Source organism: Microtus pennsylvanicus, chromosome 2 (genome assembly GCF_037038515.1).
Source record: "Microtus pennsylvanicus isolate mMicPen1 chromosome 2, mMicPen1.hap1, whole genome shotgun sequence".
In the NCBI taxonomy this organism is placed as follows: Eukaryota; Metazoa; Chordata; class Mammalia; order Rodentia; family Cricetidae; genus Microtus; species Microtus pennsylvanicus.
In genome coordinates, this window is record NC_134580.1 from 2061504 (window position 1) to 2082279 (window position 20776).

General features: G+C 48.8%; 1 protein-coding gene across 3 annotated transcripts in view; it reads right to left on the bottom strand.

The window, feature by feature from the left end:
• Positions 1-20776, bottom strand: part of Ago2 (argonaute RISC catalytic component 2) — a 75556-nt gene that overhangs the window by 26507 nt on the left and 28273 nt on the right. For 2 of the 3 annotated variants that reach the window (XM_075959478.1, XM_075959477.1), the window contains exons 2-3: positions 12249-12444; positions 3185-3305 (exon numbers count right to left, since the gene is read on the bottom strand). In XM_075959478.1, coding sequence (XP_075815593.1) covers positions 3185-3305; positions 12249-12444 — 317 coding nt within the window. Of the gene's footprint in view, positions 1-3184; positions 3306-12248; positions 12445-15609; positions 15672-20776 lie in introns of those variants that run through there. The other variant, XM_075959476.1, reaches the window with a different exon arrangement.

A 20776-nucleotide genomic window follows, 5' to 3' on the forward strand; every position in this document is an offset into this window, starting at 1 on the left:
CAAGGTGAGAAGCCAGTGATTCATGCTCTCTCATGGCACCTACATCAGTCCCTGCTTCCAAGCTCCTGCCTCGGCTTCTCTCAATAATATTTGACCTTTATCAAATAAACCCACCCCCGAAGTTGCTTTTGTTTTTATCCCAGCAACAGAAATTGAACAAGAATAGAAATTGGTGTCGGGCTGAGTGGTGGTGGTGCATGCCTTTAATCCCAGCACTTGGGGGCAGAGTAGGCAGGCAGATCTCTGTGAGTTTGAGGCTAGCCTGGTCTATATAGCAAGTTCCAGGACAGCCAGGGCTACACAGTGAAACCCGGTTTGGAAAAACGAAAGAAAGGGAGGGAGGGAGGGAGGGAGAAAGAGAGAAAGAGAAATCAGAACTGGGGTGTTGCTGCGATAGACCTGACCATGTTCTTTTGAATGGTTGTTGGAAGCATTTAGAGCTTTGCCTGGAAGTGCTCAGAGCCTAAAGAGCTGTAGTAACGGATTTGGCAGATAAGGATGTTGAGAGCAGTGGTCGGGAAGCCTGGCTTGTGAAGTTTCAAGGGGAAACAAAGACTATCAGAGCCATTGGTGTGATGTGTTTGAATTAATAATCTGTATTGGTAAAACCTTTTGTGCTGTGATCTATAGGGAGATTTTGATGAATGATTAATACGGGAGGATTCAGCACAGCATGGGCACTGCCACAGTTAAGCAGGCAGTCTTGGGTTATATAAGAAAGTACGTAGAGCCGGGCAGTGGTGGCGCATGCCTTTAATCCCAGCACTTGGGAGGCAGAGGCAGGCGGTTCTCTGTGAGTTCGAGGCTAGCCTGGTCTACAAGAGCTAGTTCCAGGACAGGAACCAAAGCCAGAGAAACTTTGTAAGTAAGTTAGTTGAGCAAGCCATGGGAGCAAGCTAGTACTCATGGTTCTTCCATGGCCTCTGCTTCAGGTTCTGCCTCTCTTCCCACTTTGCATTCCTCACCTGCCTTTCCTGGGGATGGATTACGACCAGGACATGGGAGCCAAGTAAACCCTTTCCCCTCCAAGTTGCTTCATCATGTGTTATCAGCAACAGAAAGCTAGAACGGTGGTCCTCCTGTAGCAAGACTAGTTTCCCCAGTGCGTGTGTGAAGAAGCACCCCGGAAGGACTAGGCAGAGACACACGGGTGGATGTCCTTAGGCGTATCCCAGTTCTTAGCAGCAAGTCCCACGTATAAACACCACAGGGATCCCTGGGGAAGCCTCCTGTGCCTCCCTTTCCCAGAGGATCCAGGCTACTGGACACCTTCAGATCGGCTTAGCAGCTATAGGCAGGGGTTCCTATGAGCTGGAGCTCAGCTATAACTTCCATCTAAGGAGACACTCAGCTCTTCCTGGCCCAGGAGGCAGCAGCTCCGAAGCTATAAACCTACAGGTAGCTGGCAGGACACAGAGCCAAGGTAAAAAGAGACTGAGGACTTCAGTCCCAAATTTAGAGTGACCGTATGTAACTTCCATCCCATCTCAAAGTGAGGCCATGGGCTTGGTGGACACAACTCTTCTCTGTCCTAAGGAGTGGCTTTCTTTCCAATGGGCTGGCAGTGATGTGAAGACCAGGGAGAAATGAAGAGCTCTGGAGAGGATTGCTCATTGGGCAGGTGGTAGGATACGGATGCTGGCATGTGCCCATGTCAGGTATTACATTCCCCATTGAGCCACTAGGTGGATGCTAAGCTAATGGAGTCAAGGAGAATCCTTTCTTACTACAGATGACAAAAGAAAAAGGTCACAGGAAAAGAAAGGGAAACTCCTGCGCTAGCGGGAAGGTTCCCAAGTTCTCTGGGACCCCGGATGCTCTGTGTGCAGGCTAGTGCAAATAGGCAGTAATCACATACACTATCCTTGCTATCTGCACTACACTGTGGGACCAGAGGAGCACACACAGCCTCCAGCCCCGTGATGCAAACCCACACTGCGTCTGAGACCGAGATGGACCACACACACAGGGAAGTGGGGCTGCCTATCCCAGACCAGCGCTCCAATCTGCCCTGGAGAAGTAGTTGGGTTGGCAAGGGGAAGTGGCTTACGGCACGTCATGTTGCTAAGAAAGGCACACCCACAGCTATTTTCACCCCAGGCTGGGCTGTGTATCTGCATCTGAGCAGCAGAGACTCCATTCCTTCAAGAGGGCTCTCCTCATGCTCCTCCTAGTGTCTAATTATAAATCTGTACCAACAAAACTGTGAATAAACTCCTTATGCTTTCCTTTCTTATAGAGCTTTAAACAAAAACAAATGTGCAATTTAAACACAAAACCTTAAGATCAATAAATCTCAAATTCACAGCCTGTTAATTTGCCTGGGAGAGGCTGCTCACTCATTCACACCCAGTCCTGGGATTCCCTCCAACTCAGAACCCTACGCCCATCATCCTACCGCAGAGTGGCAGCCACAACCCACGTGCCACTAGTGACTGGGAAAAGCGAGATCAGAACACGACACACAGAGCTATGTAATCATTGGCCCTCTCCCTGCCCTAACATAGTACATTCCTGTCAGCATGGTGACAAGGAGCAGAGCCACCAGGTACTGAGACTGCCTGGCCCCACTGGGGATATAGACAGGCGCAGATGAACCAAAGAACTTGGTCACTTAGCAACACAGCCATTTTCAGACCTGTAGAAACTGTGCCAGTTCCTTCATTCTCAGATGTGTCAAAGACTGGGCACAAGCTTTATTACTTTTTAAATAAAGCGAAGATAAAGATAAAACTAATAAGGGAAGGTAACCATTTTCTACGGCCACCAGCTTGACTCATCCCCCTCCTCCTCCTCACTGCAGAGGAGGCCGCTGCAGCAGCACATCCTCTTTGTTATACCGCCAGCCACACACACACACACACACACACACACACACACACGCACACGCACGCGCACACACGCACGCACGCACACGCACGTGCACGCACACACACACGCACACGCACACACACACACACACACACACACACTGGTCTGTGGGTTGCACTTGTGGGTATGCTTTACATTTCACCAGCCTCACTGCAAACCTCGCACACCATACTCCTCACGATGAAGCCCCACCGAGCAGCTGCCCTGGCTGTCCAGATGAAGTGATTTTACACATTAGAGAGATGAGTAACCTTGGACCAAGTCTGAACCTCACACTACTAGCTGGACTGGGCCCCAGCACTCACAGCCTCACCTTGTCCCTGCCGATTGGAAGGGGCATGGCAGTGTACAGATTCTTCCTTCCATCAAACACTGGCTTCCGGTCCCCGAAGATCTGGGTCTTAAAGTGCTGGACCATGTGCTCCACTATTTCCCTGAAACAGAGAATTCAATGAAATGTCAATTAAGTCGAAGAGGCGGCATGGGGGCTGGCGTCTGTCTGATACAAACTAGCTTTGAAGCCACTTTAGAAAACTATGGTTTCTGCCTGTCGTGCGGCTATCCCATCCTGTAGTGGCAACAGAGTGGGGGTATTAAGGTAAAATCAGCCAAGAACCTGAACTGGGCTTGTCTCGTTTTCCCGGTCACACAAATGTGGCAGAACATCCTAGTGAATTAACACAGGTCAGATGGTAGATGTCACCATAAGCTCAAAGTGCCAGGTACACTGAAGGGTAGCTGTTGGAATTTCTGTCCCAAAGTTGTAGACTGGACACCCATACCTCTGTTGTGAGCCTGAGAGTCCCCCATTGTCTACAGACCACATTTTCTGACACACCCCATTTACAGCAACCACTGGCACAAAGTCCAACCTAATGAGTATAACCGTCACCAAATTTTTCCAGAAAAGCCCTCACTCCCCCTTGCTCAAGCCAAGCAGAGTAGCTGCAGAGACATCTAGGAGGAAGCCCCGCACCAGACACGCCCTGGTTCCTGACTTCACCAAGCTGTCACCGTAAGCCCATGGGACCACCTGTGCCCTGTGCCCAAGAACAGCCTGCATGCTGAACACAAGGACAACAGTAGAGGCCACTGGGCCTTATCCTTGTTGATGGGGAACAACTCTCTCACCTCTTGAGAACTACAGGTCACACTGCCATCAGTGTTTTATACGCAAGGACACTGAGGCCTGTCTCTTCTCTATCCTACTTCCGAAACCCCAGAAACTGCTGGGCAGTAACCATGCTGACTGTTAAACTTTTGCTAGAGTTCTGGAAGTTCCTTTAAAAAATAAAACATAAACCATATCCTTCCGTTAATTTATAATTATACAGGTTTTATGTTACTGAACCATCGTTTTAACAGACTTATGCCCAGCCCAGCCTTCTCAGAAGGAACAATCCAAGCTTTTACTCATAGACCCGTCAACATTTTTAAAAATTGTTCTTGTATTTTGTTTTTTGAAAGAAACATTTTTGTTTTATTTTTAATTACATGCCTTGTGTGTGGGTGTGTGCATACAAGTGCAGTGCCCATGGAGGCCAGAAGGCTCCCTGGAGCTGGAGCTACGGGTGGTTGTTATTGTTTGATGTGGGTGCTGCGGACTTCACTGAGCCTCCTGCCATGGCCTCCAGTGCTCACTGTGTTTTTACACTGAGTCAGTTGGGACCTGACGTTGTCTTCCTATATGACCTTAAGAAATATGTCCTTATTACTATGTGCAATGAAACCACCCTGCCTATAAATGCAGATATTATCCAGCCATGACATCTGGGTCAGCCACTGATCACACTCCGGTGTCTCTTTCGGTTGACACTCTCTATCCCTTTGAGAGCATCACTTTAAAATACCACGCCAGGGGACATGTAATATTTTTACTTTAATATATGTACCCAACTGCCTTCTAAAACCTCTAGAGCAGTCTATACCGCAGGAGGGGCTTAAGGCATGGCCACGAGGAAAGGGACACGATAAGCTGGTGTACAGTTCCCCTGAAGTAACTGCCATTTTAGGCTAGTCTAGCTTTGTCCTCAAGCAACATGGGGCCTAGCTGTCTCCTGAGGGCTGGCCATATGGGACTCTTATTAGGGTGGGCAGGACTGAACTTGAGGGACATACGTAGGTGCTGCTGGAGAGTGAGGTACACAGGACTCACCGCAGCGGCATAGCAGTAACAGTGGCAGATCGTGAGCTAACCAAGGTTGGGCCATGCCGGCTTTCACACAGGTGGCTGTGCATGAACAATGGGAAAGGCATGAAGCATGAAATCAGCAGGCAGCTGCCTTCCTGCTGAGTCCACCACCTCACTGTCCCGCTGCACTGAGCTCTAATCCACGAGGGACGGGAATGGGATCCTGGTGTACACAGCATCACTAGGGCAAGCACAGAATATTGGCCTGCTTCAAGACGGGAGATCCCACAATCAGGAGAGCACCGTTCCCAAGATTACACACCACTCTGACCATCAGAATCCTGAGACTGGACCCACTTAAGGCATACTACAATTAACAGCAAAATGAAAATCATTAAATATTTGCATATTTAACCAGTCAGAAGCTCTCACAATAATTTGCAAGCCTGGTGGGCTGGCTCTGGCCTCAGCCTGTAGCTCCCAGCCCCCTCAGTTGCTAGGTAACTGAACTGACGCAGTTTCTAACCATGGCAACCTAGGCTTCTTACAGACTGACGCTGACAGACCACGTGCCCATCGCCAGCCATGTGCCAGTGCCTGATGCAAGCCTGAGTCACGCCTCCTTTCAGAAAGGGTTCCTGCATGCCGAGGATGGCATGACAAGAGTCTCCTGGGAACCGCAAAGCCCAGATAACTACAGTGCCATTTCCCACCCTCTCTCCAGTCTGGAGGGTATGTGCTACAGCACTGAGGCCCCTAAGTTCCTGTCCCAAGAAGCTAGCAAGCAAACTGACACACCCACTTATCAGTCTTCACTGAGACAAAATAAAAGACCTTGGAAGATCCTCAGCACTGACAGCTGCTCAGCCCAGCTGGGCCTGTGGCTTTTGTGCAGAAAGATCCTTGTCACAGGAGCACATTAACAGGATCTCATCTGATGTCCAGCAGGTCAGATGACACGGTCCTCTCCCCAGCAGCTATGACAGGAGAAGGTGCACCAGCAAAGTGGACTTTGACTTTCTTCACCAGGTACCAGTACCCTCAGGGACAACAGTCTGTAACTCAGATTACAGATCTCCCATGATGTACTTGGCTCTGGATTTAGCCTCTTACCTTAAAATGTGCACTGGGAACAGGAAGCAGCTGTTTGGGGATTAGGGTGACCGAGGGATGGCATACAGCATCTCAAGGAAAGGACACTCAGCCATGAGTGACGGGGAGGGCTGTCCACAAGCACAAATGCATAGTTTACTGATGGTTTCAACAGCCCGAAAGGAATCTTCAGGGGCAAGGGAAATGGCTCCATCAGTGAAGTGCTGGCCACAGACTGAGGAAGTTAAGTTTCAATGACTGTGCTGGAGAAGCAATGTCACGGGCCGCCCAGCCAGGCCTAACTGGCAAGCTTCAGATCCAGTGACAGAACCTGACTCCAAACAAGGGCAGCACAGGAGGAGCGACACAAGGTGAGCCTCTGGCTCCCGTACACATCCACTTATGCACGTGCAGGCACCCCCCAATCTTCAAGGAAAAGCAATAAAAAAAAATCACCCCAACTGAAACCAGAGTATTTTGCTTCTTAGATCACAACCCCCTGACCGAAAGCAGATAGAGATACCTGTGGCCTAGCATGTGCAGAGCAGTGATTCGGAAGAAAAGGGAGAAAGAGGCTTCGAGAAACTAAGACCAGAATTGTCCTACACAACACAAAAAGTCAAGATTCAAGTCCAAGAAACATGAATCCCATGAGAATTACACATGGGCACACCGTGGTCAAATAATGGGAAAGCAATATTAAAAATAAGAGGGGCTGGGTGGCGGTAGAAGTCCATCCTTTAACCCCAGCACGTGGGAGGCAGAGGCAGGCAGATCTGAGTCTAAAGTCAGCCTGGTCTACAAGGTGAGTTCCAGGAGAGGCAGGGTTACACAAAGAAACTGTCTCAAAGACAAAAAAAAAGGGACTGCTTGTTAGCTCAGATTAAGAGCACTGGCTGCTCTTTATAATCTGGATTCGATTCCCAACACCCACATGGCAGTTCACGACTGTCTGTTACTTCAGTCCCAGGGGACATGACTCCGGCTCTGGCCTCTGCTGGTACTAGGCATACAGATGGCATGCAAGCACACAGAAAAAAAAAACAAAACAAACAACCACAAAAAACACCCATAAATTAATAAAATTAATTTAAGAACATTAAAGAAAAAAGATGACAACATGTGAACTATTCTGACCAGCTTTTATTTTCTTTTGTGAGTATGTCAGGGGGAGAGAGAGAGAGAGACTCTCACTATGTAACCCTGGCTGTTCTGGAAGCTATTATATAGATCAGTGTTGCCTTAAACGAGACATGAACCACCCAGCCTGACCTCAGAAACAGAGGCTGTTCAATTGCTGGAACCCACACAGTGGGAACAGAGAACCAACTCTTCCAAGCTGTGCTCGGACTTCCACATGCACACTGTTAAGTAAGACACATACTCCGTCTCTCTCACACACACAGGAAATAAATAAATGTAATAAAACATTTAAATTAAAAGCTGGGTTCGCAAAATGACTCAGTGGATAAAGGTGCCTCCTGGCAAGCCTTATAATTCTGAGCATCAGCCTTGAAAACTACATAAAAATTCAATTCTATGGTTGGGTGGTGGTGGCGCGTGCCTTTAAACAGGAGACAGAGGCTGGAGGATCTATCTCCACAGAGTTCAAGGCCAGCCCTATCTACAGAGCAAGTTCCAGGACAGCTAATGCTACACAGAGAGACTCCGTCTCAAAAAAAAAAAAAAAAAGACAAAAAAAACAAAACAAACAAACAAACCAACATCAAAACCCCAAAACAACTCTTCATATATGAGGCCTCAAAATGAGAGTGATTTCCCTGGTCCTGGCCTCCCAGTGATAAGATTCCAAGTGTGAGCCACCACACTTAGTGACTTAGTGTAAATCACTAAGTAGAATTATCAAATATAAAAGGAGGCATTTCCTAATTAAAGAAGAATCAATTTGTGGTATGATGGCGCATGCCTTTAATCCCAGCACTCAGGTTGAGGCAGGCGGATCTCAGCAAATTCCAGGCCAACCTAGTCTGTAGAGAGTTTCATGCCAGTCAAGGTTACATAGTGAAAATTCTGTCACAAAAAAAACCAAAAAAACCAAACCAAAACAAAAAAACTATGCAAGTTTAGGGCCAGGGAAATGGTTTAGGGGGTGGAGGTGCTTGCTGCTGCATCTGACAACCTAAGTTCTATCTCTGGATCCCACAAAGTGAAGGAGAGATCCAGCTTCCAAAACTTAACCTCTGAGTATGCGTGCTCATGCGTGTGTGTGTGTGTGCACGCAAAAACAAAAAGGTACAATAATTATAGACAGTAACTATTAACAGGGCTTCAGAATACATAAAGCACAGAAAATACTTCTGGAAAAAGAAGCAAGTCCATATCTTATTTGTACGAGAAAAATAAAAGACTGTAAATGATTGGGCTACAATTATCAACCACCTCCTCCCAAGAGCAAAGCACAGCTGCCTCCACCATGGGGAATGCTTCTCGGGACTGGGCAGCATGCACGCCTACAAGTGAGACCGACTCGGAAGGTTCCGTGCAAAGAAGCTGCAGAAGAAAGCAGCTGGCACCGACCATGTGAGCAGAGACTGAGCTGGGGAAAGGATGGGGATCAAAAAAAACGAAGCGGGGAGGGTCAACAAAGCAAAATACTTTTTCTGGGTAAAGAGCTGGAGACACTGCAACCCCTGAACAAACCTGATTGGGAGAAAACACAGAAATGTAAAACAGTTAGGCTGAATGGGGCTCCATACAGGACCATAAACACTAAAGAATACATAGAACTTGGCACTTGGGAGACAGAGGCAGAGGCATGCAGATCTCTTAAGTTTCAGACCAACCTAGTCTATACAAAAGCCTGTTTAAAAAAAAAATCACTTGCACACCCACACCCTCACCACATACTATGAACAACTCTCTGCTGGAAAATTCAGTAACTCAGATGACATGTGTAGACTCCTTGAAAAGACAAACTCCCCAAGTATGCACAAAATGAAACAGAAAAGGGTGTTCTGATACTGAGGGAAAAACTAAGCTGAAGAATACAATTCCTACAAACACTGTTACTGGCCCAAACTAGCCCATTTCAATGACATTTAGGAGGTACTTAATGGTACAATTACAGAAATCATATTTTTTTTCTTCCAATCTATGTGTGTGAGGTCGTGTGTGGAGGTTAGAAGGCACCTTCTACCTTGAGACAAGTCCTTTTGCCTAATAGGCCAGGCTAGCCTCTCCTGTCTCCTCCTCCCACCTCATCACAGGAGCACTGGGATTATAGCCACAGATATCCTTCCAGCTTCATGTGGGCTCTGGGGATTCAAACTCAAGTCCTAGCATTTGCCTGACAAGCGCTTTACTGAGCAATTTATCTCCCCGGTCCTATGTCTTTGCTCTTACAGTATACAAAGAAGGAACAGTTTAGTTTGCAACTTTCTGAATTAGATGCTACATAAAAATAGAACAAAAGACAATTACAGATCTTCATCCCACAGAAACAAATTCAAACCAGTCCTATATAGAAAGAAAACATGATTCTCAGGCATGGCTCATTTTTTAGAAGCCACAACTCATGCTAATATGAAAAAAGAGACAAGATATGACCAACAACCAACTCTTCAGCTGACTGTCGGAGACTCTCTCTGCAAATCCTCTAATAGCACATCCTAAAGATGAAGAACTGACTACTTCCCAATTAACATCAGGAACAGGACAAGGGTGGTCTCTGTAGTGCCTACGCTCAATATCCAGCTGGGTTTCCTCACTCTGCAGTAAGGAAAGAAATAAGATGTATTGCACACTGGAAAGAAAGAAGTCAAACAATCCTTATTAAAAACCATGCTAAAGTTGGGGCTAGAGAGATGGCTTGTTGTTCTTGCAGAGGACCAGATTTGGTTCCCAGACCCACATAACTCCCAACTACTTGTTACTCAAGTTCCAGGGGATCTTATTCCTTCTGGTCTTCATGGATACCACAAAACACATGGTACGCATACAATATACATAGGCAAACATTCAAATGCATAAAAATTGTTAAATGAAGAGACAGAAATCTTTAATAAATAAATAAATATATATAAAAAACAGTGACAAAGAGTAACGGAAAAAAAATGTTAAATGAACTAACACTCACATAAAATTCATCCTTCAAAGTGTATAATTCAATGATTTGGTGAGTGGTGACTTTGACACCCCACCCCACCCCCCCGCCCAGTTTAAGTTTGACGCCTGTCCATCGTCCCCAATCAGCCTCTGTGCTCTTTGGCTGCCGCTCATCTGAGTCTGGAAAATAACATTTTAGGATGTCACTTACAAAAGCAAAGAATATAACACTTTAGATTCAAAGCCGTAATAATTTAGAATTTCAAAGGACTTTCTGGTTAAAAGGCAATTGGCTTTTCCCTGCTTATTATTCTCTTGCTTATTATTCTCTTTGTTCATTGTTTAAAGCAAAGATCTAGCTTTGGAAAAACAAACTAGGAGAAGGCAGCAGTATGAAATTCCAGCCTAGAGTTAAGACTGAGCACTGGCTAGCATGTGCACCATAAACAAGACAAGCTGATGAATTACTGGCCTAGTAAGAGACCAAAGCAGGCACCAAAACAGCCACACGCATGGCTGACTGACCCTTCCTTTCAAAGGCAACGTGATAAATAGACAGGAACCGAAAAGTCTCTTCAATAACAAACCTCACGCTACACACAAAAACCAATTCAGGATGGGGCACAGATCTGAACACAAAAGCCCAAACTGTAAATCTTCCAAAGAAAACAGGATCTTTATGACCTTTGTTGCCACAGACTTTGGAGAGAGGACACCTGTAATTTCTGAAAGTTTATAAACAGGACTTTAATAAAACTTGGAAATTTTATTCATTAAAAGGCATGAATTAAAAAACTCTAATATGCAAAGAAAACAGATTTGAGACTGGATAATATTGCCAGAAACCCCCCAGATCATGCAGAGGCAAAGGACACCCTATGAATTAAGACAACAGGACAGAAGGTATCGGCAGCCCGTGAGGAAGGGGGAAGATGTTCATCAACTGTTACTAGGGGATGAGTAACGCCAAGGGAGCAGACAGCACATCAAGGAGAGAATCAGAAATGGCTCAAATGCTGACAAGGTGTGGATAAACCAGCCAGCTCTCCTGACTCGCTGATGGAAACCGAACCTTGCGCCTGCCTGGGACAAGCGTGATAGACACCCAGGTAGTGAAACTCATTCCTGCCCCGGCAATTATGGGGAAAGGAAAGCCCATGTCCATTCAAAACAGGAAGACAGGAAAGAAGGGAGTATTTCTCTAATGAGAGCTTCATTCCTAACAGCAGCCAAAAAACAAACAAAACAAAACAAAAAAAACACCCAAGTGTTAACAGGAAGATGAAAGGGTAAATTATCAAATATTCAGTGAGGGCTAGGAGATGGCTTGGTGGATAAAATGTTTGCCACACAAGCATGAGAACTACAGTTCAGAACCATGCAGATGCCAGCTAGTCAGGGCAGCCACTGGTAGAGAAAGGGAAGTTCCAGAGCAAGCTAGACTAGTAACAGAGAGCTGTGGATTAAATGCCAGACCTTACCTCCATGAGTAAAGTAAAGAGTCAAGGAAGCTGCTCAACCTCAGGCCTAAACATACACATATATACACATGCAGACATGCAGCTCAATGCTATATATACTCAACGCTAAAATAACCACTACAACAAACAGAACAACACAGGCGAATCTCAAAAGACAATGCTGAGCTGGGCGGTGGTGTCGGCACGCCTTTAATCCCAGCACTTGGGAGACAGAGGCAGGCGCATCTCTGTGAGTGAGGCCAGCTGGGTCTAAAATAGCTAGTTGGACAGACTGCAAAGCTACAGAAAAACCCTGTCTCAGAAAAAAACGGGGGTGGGGGGGGGGAGACAATGCTGGGCCACAAAAATGAGATGCAATGGCTAAGATACCTTGTTGCAAGGCTTCTGTGGTCAGGGAATAATGAAATCTGACAAAGTTGGAGCTATGTGGCTTGCGGGCAGGCCTCAACTGGAAGAAGGCATGGATGAAGCCCTGTTCAGACACCTGGAGCAGGACTCACTCTGTGGGAGCACACTGCACTCACGTTACGACTTCCTGGGAGAGTGTCGGAAGACACACAAGACTGAGGAGCATCTTGTCAGTCAGGGAAGCAGAGGGGCAGGATTACCTGTTCACTCTCCTTGGGCATTTCTCTGGTTTGATATCCAATTCGTAGTGATAGATGTCAATTTTGGGGATGTCCATTTCAAAGAAATTGGCCTGTAGTTTGATTGTTCTCCCGGAGGTGCCGAAGTCCGGCCGAGGTGGAGGCTTGAAGGCATATCCTTGGATGGGTGATGCTGATGGAGCAGGAGACGCAAGAACTGGAAAACAGTGGGGAGACATCAGACATCAGGGGCTCCAACATGTTCATCAGAATCATGGCGCACAGCCCGGACTTCCCACACCTCTCTTGCTTTCCGTCCTCGTTACAGAGGTCCTTACCTACGGGGGCAAGCAACAGGGCAGTGTATCTATCTGCCTGGTCAGTGACTATGCCAAACCCTTCCCCACCAAGGTCCTCTCCCTGTTTTCCCAGATCACTAGGAAGTCAGGTTTTCTCTGCTGGGGACTTGCACCTCTCACCCAAGGCTCAGAGAGAGTTCACACTGTGGCCACAGCTAGACCCCCCTTCCATAACCTCCCATTCCATCAGTGTGGCTGGACCTAGCCCTCCCAGGAGACCACACAGTGCACCTTACTTCCCCTTGGGCCACTAACCCGTGTTCCCCAGCTAGAGATGCCGTCCGACCGTACACAGCTCCAGCACAGGAGCCTTGGGTAGGCTCGGGGAAGGGTCCCATCCCAGTTTCTAGGCACTCGTTCAGACACCCGGCCTGAGTGTCATGGGACTCTCCAGCCATCTAGTCCATGTAGCCAGTTGTGTGACAGTGCCCAAGAACTCAGCTTTCACACTTCAGTCCTGCCCAGTGTCCCTGCCATGTCCTGGTCAGGAGCCATCACCTAGGAGGCCTTCAGTTCCCTTTACTCTCTCCCCATGGTCAGTCTGTCACGCTGTGCTGCCATCCCAAGGTCTGAGAGGGTGCAACAGAAGTCCAAACATTTCTGGTGGACTCTCCGCCACTGCTCAAGGGAGCGGGGGCTCACACAAACACGCACGTGCACGTACATGCCCCAACCCCAGCCTCAGCAGCAATCATGGCACCTATGCCATTTTCTGACGTCCATGGGCTGCAGCAACTCACATGGGTACTCAAGGACTGGCCCTCCCTGGCCCCGGAAACCACCACAAGAACCTCAGCCCAGTAATGGACCACAGTACATTTCCAGAGGTGGTAGGGTTTTCTGTTTGTTTGTTTGTTTATGTGCATTGATGCTTTGCTCCCATGCATGTCTGTGTGAGGGTGCTGGATCCCCTGAAACTGGGGTTACAGGCAGTTTGTGAGCTGATGGAAGTGGGTCTTGTACCTTATCTGTTGCTTTCATTGGTTAATTAATAAAGAAACTGCCTTGGCCCATTTGATAGGCCAAACCTTAGGTGGGCAGAGTAGACAGAATAGAATGCTGGGAGAAAGAAGCCGAGTCAAGCAGTCGCCATGATTCTCCCACTCCAGACAGATGCAGATTAAGATTTTTTCCTGGTAAGCCAGCTCGTGGTGCCACACAGAATATTAGAAATGGGTTAGATCAATATGTAAGAGCTAGCCAATAAGAGGCTGGAACTAGCCGGGCGGTGGTGGCGCACGCCTTTAATCCCAGCACTCGGGAGGCAGAGGCAGGCGGATCTCTGTGAGTTCGAGACCACCCTGGTCTACAAGAGCTAGTTCTAGGACAGGCTCCAAAACCACAGAGAAACCCTGTCTCGAAAAAACCAAAAAAAAAAAAAAAAAGAGGCCAGGCAGTGTTTAAAAGAATACAGTTTCCGTGTATTTATTTGGGGGCATAAAGCTAGCCGTGCAGGCGGCTGCGCAGCTTCTAATTCAACAGTGAGCGGTCATATGGGTGTTGGGAATTGAACTCAGGTCCTCTGGAAGAGAGCCAGTGCTCTTAACTGCTGAGCAATCCCTCCAGTCCCCAGAGGTGGTAGTGTTTTAACACTAACCCAACCATCAACTTAGGGTGAGCTGGGGTGACCCTTGGGCTAACTATTGGCCACCGATGTGCAATGGGCGGAGGTGGGGTGGGATCAAGGTGTGCTGTGTTGACTCATGTTCTTACACTCCATGTTTCCCTGTGCTGTCACTGGAGAGCTGGAGCAGAATGAATTTCCAGTAAGGAAAGCAAGACCCGCTGGACAAGAACGTATCTGTGACATAAGGCAAAGGGGTCCCCACTGCTGTTCAAATCCTTCTGCTCCACTCTGGGTTTGAGACAGGTTTTGCTGTGTAGTCCTGACTTGCCTGGAACTCACTAGATAGTACAGGCTGGCCTCCGACTTAACAGTTATGCTCCTGCTTTTGTATCCCGAGTATACGAACCAGGCACAGACATGTGCTATGTGGCACAGTTAACCACGTTGGATGTAGCTGTGGAAAGTGTCACACCAACTCCAACTCCAGGAGAGGACGAATCACAAATTTAGGAAAAATACAACTATATATTTGTCTTAGAACAGATTGCATTTCCTTGTTCAAATGTCCTATTTCTTTTTTCTTTTCTTTCTTTCTTTCTTTTTTTTTTTAGTTTTCCAAGACAGGGTTTCTCTGTAGCTTTGGAGCGCGTCCCTCTTGTAGACCAGGCTGGCCTAGAACTCACAGAGATCCGCCTGCCTCTGCCTCCCGAGTGCTGGGATTAAAGGCGTGTGCCACCACCGCCTGGCTCAAATGTCCTATTTCAAGAGGTAAGCCGCCTGCAATCCTTGACAGTCACTGGGAATAAGCATGCCACCAAACAGTACAGCGAACCTTTCTTATTGTATTAGGGCCCAGAAAGGCTTGGGAGACCCGCTCTCTTTCTGTTTGCTTTCTGCAAGGAAGGTAAAGTGCCGCTGAGCAGAGTTGTGCCATCTGGAAGCAGTCAGTCTCTCCTATATATACACTACAGTGACTTCAGAGGTGACACATTTACAGCTTTGAAAACAGTCACCCCTCCACCAGCCCCCTCTTATGACCCTGACATGTTGAGGGCAGGCTGAGGACCAGGGGCACAAGAAAAACTACTCTCAAGCAGTGTCTGGCTTTTCTGGGTGAGCGTCACCCAGCAGGAGGAAATTGGTTTGCTCAGCAGGATGCGGCCATCCTTCCTCCACAGACCTGGACCAGGACACAGAGCATCCAGGTGAGCTCCACAAACCTGCCCCTTCCCTTCCTTCAGATCAAAGGAAGACTGAACAACAGCGTGTGCTCCCTGCCTTCATGTAGTCGCCTCTGGTCCAAGAGGAAACTAAGGACACAGCATCAGTTCAAGCGGTCAGGAAGCTCACACTCATTACACGGGAGTCTTGGGTGGGCAGACCCCAGCCTACAAAGGCAATCTAAGGAGCAAAGAACCCAGAGTCCTCCCTCCTGTCACAGCTGATGCGTCCTCACCTATTCTTGGCCAAAGCATGTGTTTACAGAGGTCTACTTCTCAGATCGCCTGAAGGCCCCTCCCCTTTGCACCATGGAAACTGAGGAGCATCATCAACCAACTGGGCCTACAGAATAAAAGGAATGGAGAAACAAAGTGTGATTTCACAAGATGCTTTTCCCATTACTTCTAGAAACAGTGAAAATGCAGCCACTTAGAAAAGCCATGTAGAATATAAAAATTACATCTGGCTATACAAGTCCTCTGGCCTAGATGTCTTCCCGAGTACTGTGATCCCTCTTCGAAGAGTCTAGTTCCTGGGAGACACTCGAAGCCTATTTTTATCACTGCTGGGAGTCCCATGTGCACACTGCCAAACAAGAAGGAGGATCAGACCTGAAGCTCTGGAGAGGAGCTGTGTCTGCGTGAACACAGAGCTCCCTTGAGAAAGGAGCGGGAAAACAGCTAAGCTCGTGTGGTGCAGGCTCGGGGTCTGACAACTAACGCAGAGATGGAAGAGGCAAGAAGGTGGCACACTCACCCCCCCCCCCACACACACACCCTCTCACTCCTCCAGTCTGACACTGATGATGGAGGTAAGGGAGGGGAAAAGAAGCAAAGACTCCCTGCTGTGCTAGCCACGCCCTCTCTCCAGCCTCCAGGCAGTCCCCAGCTGCCTTTTCCTCCAACTCCAGGCAACATTGGGGAACATACACGCCACAACACACACACACACACACACACACACACACACACACACACACACACACACACTATTCTCTGGCAACCATTCTCTTAAGCTTGTTCTAAATGTGTTTCCAGTTCTGTCTTCTCAGGAAAATTCCGTCTTTCACCTAGGAGTCCAGGTCTCCTCCATGGATCCTCATGGTTCGAAGGAACCTGGGTGGCCTGTGGGAGGGGCACTGCCACCTTCAGCACTTCAGTGATACACCCTTGAGTTAGAATTGCCCACTGGAGAGGGTTCCCTGGCAGGGAGACTCCCAGGGCCCAATCCCAGCGTGGTGCCAGGGAGGCGCAGGCACCAGTGTTTGCCGACTCCCTCGTCACTTAGCACATTTGTTTTAGAGCTCCATTTTTAGAGCCACATCACAAACAGCGAAGGGAAACACAGCGAATGAGTAATCGACTTCCTGTATGAGCAACCAGGTCCAGAAGACCAAAAGATTTGGTGTCTGTGACAGATGCCAAAAGAGGCGGCTGTGAGCAAGCCTGCCACACGTACACGGTGGCCTCAGAAGTCCTGGGAGACTCGGGGAATCTGGGAAGGCAGAGGATGCTGGGACTCCTGCCCCAGTCCACGTGTACACACACGCACGCACGCGCACGCGCGCGCACACACACACACACACACACACACACACACACGCACACACACACACACACAGCCAACAGCACCCCCCAGGGCATGAGTACACAAATCCCCAGCTTTCCTCTAAGGGAAGGTGCGGCAACCTGAGAGGGATTGCTATGCCTGTGCCCAGTTCAAGCACAAATACCAACACCAGACAGGAAATGAGGCACTAGGGGGTTGGGAACGATGTGACAGGTGGGTCATGAGAGCAACCTGTAGGACACCTACATGAGGCTTGGAATGTCCTGAGTCCTCAGCACAAGTTTGGCCTTCAGTGTAAGAAGGGCCTCAGTCTCCCACATGACTGACCAACAAAAAAAGCTGAGAGCCATGGGAAGTAGGTCCAAGCCACAGCCCCAGGGGTGTGCAACGGCAGGTGAGTGGCAGCAGCAGGTGAGTGAATGGGCCTATTTTTTCCCTCTTTCTACCTGCTCTCAGGCACCTAGCCCTGACAGTCCAGGTTACCACCACACTGTCCACTCCTTGCAGTGGGACGAGGGCTCTGGGTGATGTTGGAACATCATCTACAACCCAGACCAGCACTGTTTAGTAAACAGTTCCTGGGAGACCTTGCTTCCTGAGGGGTGTGAGGCAGTCCTGGGTAGAATGCCCAGCCCACTCCTCCCAGGGTAGCCAAGAAGTAGGTGGGAAACAACTGGCCCTACCCAGGGACCCTGCTGCAGGATGGTGAGCCACAAACCACACTACCAAGGAAGGTCATGGTTCTTTTTGAAAAAAACAAAACAAAAACAAAACCAAAAAAAAAAAAAAAAAAAAAAACCTATGCTCTCTCTTCTTACAGGCCCTGGCCCTCTGCACAGGAATTTTCTCAGCCAATAACACAAAGGGACTTCTTTTTCTACCCATGAAGAGATGAACAGTCATTGCTGTCATATACTCCATCCTCCTCAACCTTGATAAGAAGTTACAGAAGACAGAGAGGAAGAAAAAACTGAAATTGCCGAGAATGTCCACGACAATCCCTGTTTAGACCTGGCATGGCTCATCCATCCCTTTCCTTCATTTAACATTGCACAAGGCCCGTAGCCCAGGCTCTGAACTGCATCGTGTCTTCCAAACTGCCTCTGGACCACCCAGAGGCTGGGCCAATGCCCCAAGAGAATGTGCCTCCATTTCCACAGCAGGGGCTCACACTGCGCCCTCCCCCTCGGTGCTGACCTAGACACACCTGTGTTCTTCAGGCAGCGGCCACCAGTCCTGGTGGCTCCTGGGCTCCAATGTGGCCACCTCACTGAGCTCATCTGTAGCCCTGGCATCTCACAGCTCAGAAGTTTGCCATAGCTTGTTTCTGGATGGATGACACATCCTAGTACCCAGAGTGTACCATGGACACGAGGACCCATCAGGAGGCAGGGGTTACATGCACTCTGTGGGTCCCCTCTAGGCCACCCCCCCCCAAACAGGGTTTCTCTGTGTAACAGGTGTGGCTGCCATGGAACGGACTCTGTGTAGACCAGGAGGGCCTTGAACTCAGAGATCCGCCTCTGTAAGCCGGGTTTGCTCCACCGCTGCCCAGCTTATCACTGCCCACCAGTCTCAGGAGGCCAGGCTGGCCTCAGACTTGCAAATGTAAAGGAGAACCCTGAACTCACCTCTTCCTGCCTCCGGACTCTCCAGTGCTAAGAGACAGGGGTGTGTGTGTGTGTGTGTGTGTGTGTGTGTGTGTGACGTGTATGCAGTGCTGGGGCTCACATGACCCATCTCTACCAACTGAGTTTTATCCCAGCCCGGGATTCTTCTGAGAGCCTTGCTCCTTTGAGAAGCCACTGGATCCTGACCATCTCTCTCACTCAGGGTGCACACTACACCTAAAGCCTGGCACCTCAAGTCATCTCAAGAAAGCTTAGCCCTGCAAGAGGCCCAGCTGGCTGAGGTCAGAGAGGTTGTCCGCCACTTTCCCAATGTCCTTCCTGTCATCAAGGAACTCTGCACTTCCATGTGATGAACAAGTCCCTACTTTGTATCACAGTAGAAGTGGCATTTTGTTCATCCGTGAAAACCATTATTCTAGAAAAATTCCCCCACAAGTATCACCGGGCTGACAAGGGAACTAGTGACCAAACGTGTAAAAACTGGCTCCCCGGCCGGGCGGTGGTGGCGCACGCCTTTAATCCCAGCACTCGGGAGGCAGAGGCAGGCGGATTTCTGTGAGTTCGAGACCAGCCTGGTCTACAGAGCTAGTTCCAGGACAGGCTCCAAAACCACAGAGAAACCCTGTCTCGAAAAACCAAAAAAAAAAAAAAAAAAAAAAAAAACAAAAACTGGCTCCCCGGGGGCCAGTATGCCCTCATCTCTGAGAGCAGAGTCTGATGCCCGGACCTGAAAACGTCAAACCTGCCCTCAGAGTGGCTATGGGGGATGGGCAGGGCAAGCGTTCCTCTCTGGAGGTCATTCAGAACTGTGGCACCTGCCCTCCTGAGGCAAGAGCAGCTGGGAGGCCAGGCCAGCACCACGCAGACATGGTAGGGTCTCTACTGTCTCCATGGCTGCAACAATGTGCGTCAGTTCACCATTCACCACTGCCATGGCAACCAGCCTCTCCTGCTGCTGCTCATCCAGCAGGCTGCTGGCATGGGCGGGATCAAGTTTGAACCAGGAGGCTGGTGTCCTGAGGAGGCCTGACAGCTGCACCTTCAGTGTATCCTGGCATGTCCACCCAGGGGCCTGACACCAGGCATTCCAGAGCAGAAGGGTTACAAACCGCTACCACATACAAGCGCTATGGGTCCACATGGAAATCACTCTGGGAAATGTGCACGCGGATGGGTGACTGTCTAGAGATTTTCCATGGGATGGGGGTGCATACTCATGATCCCAGCATGCAGGAGACGTAGGCCAGCCTGTGCTACACAGAAAGACACTGTCTCAACAAATAGATAAATAGAAAATATTAACTGAGAGCCAAGCAGTGGTGGCATATGCCTTTAATCCCAGCACTTGGGAGGCAGAGATAGGCGTATCTCTGAGTTCAAGGCTAGCCTGGTCTACAGAGCGAGTTCCAGAGAAACCCTATTTCAGGAAAAAGAAAAAAGAAAAAGAAAGGAAAATATTAACTAGGGAAAACCTAACAACTGTTCAGGGGCTGTAGTGGCAGCTTAGCAGTACTTCTGAATCATCAACCAGGTTCGATTCTGCGTTCACAATGACATATGAGGCCACCACACTGGGTCTGAGGGGCTTGGTGGGAGTGGGAGAAAGGGGAGAACAAGGGGACTGTAACCAGCCTTCCCAGAAGGGTGGTGACTGGCTGCTGCTTCCTGTCACCACCCACCTGCCGAAAGCATTCGTGCCATGACATCTAAATATGAGTTATATGACCTTTAAACAGAACAAAGGTTGCATGACTTCACTCCTGGGTGACTTAAATGTTCCTTACAAAGGGAAGAGTGTGAGTGTGTGTGTGTGTGTGTGTGTGTGTGTGTGTGTGTGTGTGTGTGTGTGTGGCGGGGAGGGGACTGCCAGTAAAGCACATGCCAGAATAGCAAGGGGACCTGAGCTCAGAGCCCAGCACCCATTATAAAAGCCAATTGGGGGCCAAGAAAGGCGGATCCCTGGAGTTGGATTGCCAGTCTAGCCAACTGGTAAATTTCTGGTTCAAAGAGTGACACCATCGTAAAAATATATACGGACGAGAGCAATTGAGAGAGACACTTGATGTCAACTTCTGGCCTCAACACGCGCACTCAGAAAGATGAAGCGGGCAGACAGCTATACGATGCCACTGTGCCACAGCAAGTTCCATTCCAGGTCACGAGCAGGACTGCCACGGCCGGGGGGGGGGGGGGGGCGCACGC